This window comes from Notolepis coatsorum (assembly GCF_963971535.1).
Source record: "Notolepis coatsorum genome assembly, chromosome: 6".
NCBI lineage: Eukaryota > Metazoa > Chordata > Actinopteri > Aulopiformes > Paralepididae > Notolepis > Notolepis coatsorum.
The window spans coordinates 107,056,377-107,062,376 of record NC_140170.1 but is presented as its reverse complement, the minus strand read 5'-3'; the positions used below and the strand labels follow the sequence as shown (position 1 = coordinate 107,062,376).

Below are 6,000 nucleotides of genomic sequence, written 5' to 3'. Positions count from 1 at the left end.
CAATTTGTGGGAAGTAGGGATGTCCGATATTATCGGCCGACCGATATTATCGGCCGATATCGGCAGTAAAATGTGATATCGGAAAATATCGGTATCGTTTTAAAAATCTAAAAAACAATAACAATATTGCATCCAGTGAAATGATTAGTTACCTGAAATTATTCAGTTTTTTTGGGTGGGAAACCCTGCATATATCGGTATCGGTTGATATCGGTGATATCGGTATCGGAAATTAAGAGTTGGACAATATCGGAATATCGGTATCGGTAAAAAAGCCAATATCGAGCATCCCTAGTGGGAAGTATATGTCTCTGATGTCTTGGTATAGTGGCAAGTTGTTAAGAAGTGGAGCTCGGTTTCCACCTCATCTTGTGTGCAGTGGGTGCATAGTCTGTCTTCTCTTGGGAGCCAAGTCTGCCTATGGCGGCCTTTCTCAATGGCTAGGCTGTGCTCGCTGAGTCTGTACCTAGTCAAGGATCTTCTTAGTTTTGGGTCAGTCACGGTGCTCAGGTATTCTGCCATTGTGTACTCTCTGTTTAGGGCCAAATAGCATTTCAATTTGCTCTGGTTTTGGGTTGTTTCTTTCCAATTGTGTCAGATAGTTTTCTTTTTGTTTTTCTTATAATTTGATTTAGTCCAGTGTGGTTACTGTCTGGTGGTTCTGCTTGTGTTTGTGAGCAGAGTCCCAGAACCATCTGGCTGAGTGGGCATCTATCGAGGGTCTCTCTGTGGGTGAGGGCTATGTTGTGGAGTGTGTCTGGGTCGCCTTTCTTTTAGGTGGTTGTGGAATTTGAATGCTCTTTTTTGAATTTTTATGATTAGTGGGTATCTTCCTAGTTCTGCTCTGCATGCATTATTTGGCGTTTTCCGTTGGGTGCGGAGATGGATTGTAAAATTCTGCATGCAGAGTCTCAATTGGGTGTTTGTCCCATTTGGGTGAAGTCTTGGTTTGCAAGTGGCCCCAGAACTTCACAACCATATAGGGAAATCGGTTCTATGACGGAGTCTAATATTTTGAGCCAGATTTTGACTGGAATGTCTAATATGATGTCTTTTTATGGCATAAAAAAGCCTTCTTGCTTTGTCTCTCAGGTCGTTCACAGCTTGATTGAAGTTCTCCATGTAGCACTGATGTTTAGGCGAGATATGTGTAGTTTTTTGTGTGTTCTAGGGAAATTGTGTCTAGGAGGAATTTGTGTTTTTGTTGTTGTTGGCTGGGCCTTTTTTGGAATATCATAATTTTAGTTTTGTTTAGGTTTACTGTCAGTGCCCATGTCTGGGAGAGTTTGTGCAGAAGGTCAAGGTGCTGCTGTAGCCCTTCTTTAGTTGGGGACAGCAGCACCAGGGCATCTGCAAACAGTAGGCATTTGACTTCTGTGTTTGCTAGGGGGATGCCAGGTGCTGCAGTTTGTTCCAATGTTTTTGCCAGTTCATTTTGTATATGTTGAAGAGGGTTGGACTCAAACTGCACCCCTGTCTAACCCCATGCATTGAGGGAAGAAGTCTGTGTGTTTTCCCTCAATCCTCACAGCACATGTGTTGTTGGTGTACATTGACTTATGAGGTCGTAGGTTTTCCCTCCAATGCCACTATCTAACAGTTTGTACAGCAGACCCTCGTGCCAAATTGAGTCGAATGCTTTTTGGAAGTCAACGAAACAGGAGTATACTTTGCTTTTATTTTTATTTATTTGGTTGTCGATTAGGGTGCTGAGGGTGAGAATGTGGTCTGTTGTACGGTGATTTGGTAGGAAGCCAATCTGTGATTTGCTCAAGGTATTGTTGTTTGTGAGGAAATGTGTGAGTCTGTGGTTAATGATCATACAGAGGATTTTTCCAAGGTTGCTGTTGTCTCTCTCTCTCTCTCCCCTCTCTCTCTCTCTCTCTCTCTCTCTCTCTCTCTCTCTCTCTCTCTTCTCTCTCTCTCTCTCTCTCTCTCTCTCTCTCTCTCTCTCTCTCTCTCTATCTCTATCTCTATCTCTCTTTCTATCTCTATCACTTTTTTCGATCTGTGTTTAATGTTATGAATTAGAGTGCTGCTTATTTATTGTTAGGTTGCTATTTTAGTGTTCTTGTGTTAAAACGGAGGTTGGTTAATCTCAGTTTGTGTATCTCTGTCTCCTGTCGGCCAGCGTGCGCTGGTCGGACTTGTAGGGACGCTGACATGGAGTTTCCTATTCTCAGCAGAAAGCATGGTTTTAAACTTAAGGTTGGAGTTGATGTGTCAGTGAAGGATTGCAGTTTAGCTGTGGGAAAAGTTGTTGGTTACGACAGCATTATATCTGCTGCTCGGATGAACGGAGCGGTGGTGATGTTTGTGGATCACGTTGAAAAAGTTAATAAGGTGACTGAAACCGGCATCACGGTTAAAGACACTTTTGTGACGGTGACTCCTCTTTCTAAGCCGTATTCAAAAGTTACTATATTTAACATACCACCGCTAATAAGTGATGATTTGTTAGTGAAGGAATTGTTGCGGTATGGTAAGGTAATTGCACCCATTAGAAAGATCTCATCCGGCTGTAAGTCCCCATTACTGACACACGATGTGTCACACAGACGCCAGGCTCTAATGATTATGAAGAAACATGACGAAGAGCTTAATCTGGTGTTAAAATTTAAAGTTGATGGGTTTGAATATAGTGTATGTGAGCTCTGGGGTTTCGACCTGTCATGGCTGTAAGCAGGAAGGCCACTTTTATCGAGACTGTCCTGATAAAGCTTCCACTGCAGGAGCGCAGGGGGAGAGGTGGGTGCGGACGCACAGAGGCAGTATTCTGATGCAGTGGTGAGGAAGGTTAATGCTAATAAGACAAAATAATGACAGTGAAAAAACAACAGGAGATCAGACTGGTGGTAAGCAGAGAGGAAGACACTGTAACTGAGAGTCAAACTCAGGGTGCATCAAATGTCAACCAGGAGCAAAATAAAAGCAAGGAGAGTGGTCAAACAGGAGATCAAATTGGTTTAAATGAAGAAGAAGAGAATGTAACTGAAGGGACAAAAAACTAGTGCAGGAAAAGTCAATCAGCAGGAGGCAAGTCAAGTCAAGGGAGAGTAGAAAAACTGTAGAATTTATGGATGAGTCTTTCAAAGTCCCTAGTGCTGTTAAAAGAAAAGGAAAATAAAATAATAAAGTAGGCTGCTCTCAGGCCAAGAAGGCAGTAAGCAGGGTCAGGGGGAGGAAGCCGGAGGAGCAGTCTGAGTCACTATTTGATTCTAGTATGGAGGAGGAAGAGGAGGAGGAGGAGGAGGAAAGTGAAGGCAGTCAGATCTTGTCTGACTCACAAAAAAGTTAAGTGAAGGAGGGACACAAATATGATGTAAAAAGAGTTAAAGATTTCTTGCGAGTAACAAAAAACAAGAAGTGTGAAATTAAAGATTATTTCTCAGATAAAGAGGCTCTTTGTTCCTCTGTCAACTCACAGTTGAGAAGCAGAGAGAAGGGAGGTTATACTACAAAGGAGAGTTCAGACTGAAGAAAATAGTACAGAATATCAAAAAAGGAATGTTCAATGATGGTGAAACAAAGGTCTAGGACAGGCTGGTTCCTGTGTGTTTTTTCTTGTTTTGTTTTTCTCATATCAATACTTATGAGTGAGTTCAGGGTTTCCACACGTAACCTAAATGGAGCCAGAGATGTGACGAAAATAATGAGTCTGTTTGAACTTGTTAGGTTGAAGAACATCAACATAATGTTAGTTCAGGAAACGCACAGCGACACCCTTGAATGAGACTGACTGGAAATAGTGAAGGGCAGATTGATGTTGATTAGAGCCAAATATGAGAGTTTTTAATATTGTATAAATGTATATGCTCCCAATTTAGGACCTGCCAGAGTTCAGTTCTTAAAGGTCCCCTATCTTATATTGCCTTTTCCAGTGTTTAGCGTTGTTTTCTAGCAATGTGGGGTTGTACCAAAAACTGTATGTGTCTCAAATTCTCATTTTGGCGGATTGCTCCAGTTCATATGAGACACGATCCTCCCCCACTGAACCAAGCCATTCTGATTTGACTCTCTATACTACGTAGCAAGACGCTGCTGATCTGCATACCTCAGCTCCTTCTGTGGTTTGTAGCCACAGCCCACAATCAACAATTCGAGGAAGTTAGTGTAACATTGACGGTTATGACCAAAACGGGCAAGCAGCGAAAATACGTCCTTGCACTCATTTCCCTAATGATATCGTGCTCCACAAGCAATGGGCCAAGTTCGTTTTTGAATTTTTGCAAAGACGAAGGACTTTATAATGCTGCTTTGATTTCCTGGCTGTTGCTAAAGAAGGGAGCTAGCCTGTACCAAGTCTTCGGGACCGAAAGAAAATATCGAATCAGTAAGTACATACAGTACGTCCGTACTCCTCTGTGTGTGTGTGCGTGCATTTCATATGGGAGTTGAAGCTGAGCCATTGGCCATTGATTAACTGTCAGGGTTATATTTATTATGGACAGAAGTTGGCAAATCATTACTCAGCAACTGTCAACTGTCTGCACATGTCAATAGTGTATTAACGCTACTATTTTACTGTAGCGTTTCTGCGTTTTGCGATTTTCCTCTTTCTTATACAGTAGGGAGGGGGAAGAACACTATATCGTGGGTGTTCCTATGACTTGTATTCAGCTTACAGCTTCGAAACTCCACTTATTTCGTTTTACAATGTCAAAGCCTTTTTTTTTCTTTTTTCCCCCTCCTTTTTCCTCCGATTTTCTCCCATCCCAATGTTAGTCGTTTATGCCAATTCCCAATCCCCTTCCTGGTCGCTGCGCACTTACCCCCCACAGTCGGTCTGGGAGAGTGGAGGCTACCACGTGCTTCCTCCGACACACGTCCAGCCAATCAACCGCTTCTTTTCACCTGGCAGCGCGGATTCTCACTGAGAGGGCGTAGCGTGTGGAAGGATCACACTATCCCACTCAGGTCCTATCCGCGCTTAGCAGGCGCCCCGACCGAACTGTAGGAGTCGCTGTTTGCAACGACCCGGACCCACCCCGCCAGCTTCTCCCACCCTCTAATACAGCCAATTGTATTAGTGTGAACGGCCAGCCAAGCTGGTGACAACCCCGGAGCTGGGAGCTGGATTCGAACAGGCGAATCCAGCTCACAGCTTCGGGGTTGGTGACGAACGCAATCTCCGCTACGCCACCTAACCGTCCTCATGAATGATTTTGATGTTTTTTTTACACGTTGGTGCTTCAATGAAGCTCTTTGTTTGGTTATTGATGAGCAGCTCCGTTTTAACCCCTTGTTTCTGTGAGGATTTAAATAGTCTCTATGTGTGAATATGTTTAATTGACAAATGAAAACATTTTCTTTTATTTATTGGAAATAAAGGTTCTTAAAAATCTCTATCTCTCTATCTCTCTCTCTCTATCTCTCTCTTTCTCTCTCTCTATCCTCTCGCTCTCTCTTTCTCTCTTGCTCTCTCTCTCTATATATTTCTCTCTCTCTTTCTCTATCCTCTCACTCCTGCTCTCTCTCCTCTCTCTCATCTATCTCTATCATCTCACTCCTTCTCTCTCTCTCTCTCTCTCTCTCTCTCTCTCTCTCTCTCTCTCTCTCTCTCTCTCTCTCTCTCTCTCTCTCTCACTATCACGGCGGCACGGTGGTGTTCGCCTCACAGCTAGAAGGTCCAGGGTTCGATTCCCGCTTGGGGACCAGGTTTCAGCGTTTCCAGGTACCCAGGTGGGGTATCTCCCGGGCCTTTCTGTGTGGAGTTTGCATATTCTCCCTGTGCTCGCAAGGGTTTCCCCTCCCGATAAGATAAACCTAATGGAAAAACATGCACAACAGATTGCTAACGATGTCGCGTTCCCTGCCGAAGAGGGACAGGAGCACTTGTATTGGTCCCCGGGGCTATCTCTCCCGGCTGCCATTGGGGGGGAGGACAACGGGATGGGTTAAGCGCAGAGACTCAATTTCATCGGCGACCCAAAAATTGCATGTGTGTGTTCCTGTGTGTGCCACCCATCGCATGTGTATGTCACTGCATGATGAATAAAG

General features: G+C 43.9%; 1 protein-coding gene across 1 annotated transcript in view; it reads left to right on the top strand.

Moving 5' to 3' along the window:
• Positions 1 to 6,000, top strand: part of arhgef10la (Rho guanine nucleotide exchange factor (GEF) 10-like a) — a 356,918-nt gene that overhangs the window by 64,821 nt on the left and 286,097 nt on the right. Inside the window, exon 14 of the mRNA XM_084315714.1 lies at positions 2,687 to 2,748. Within this exon, the coding sequence (XP_084171840.1) occupies positions 2,687 to 2,748 (62 nt within the window). The remainder of the gene's footprint in view (positions 1 to 2,686; positions 2,749 to 6,000) is intronic.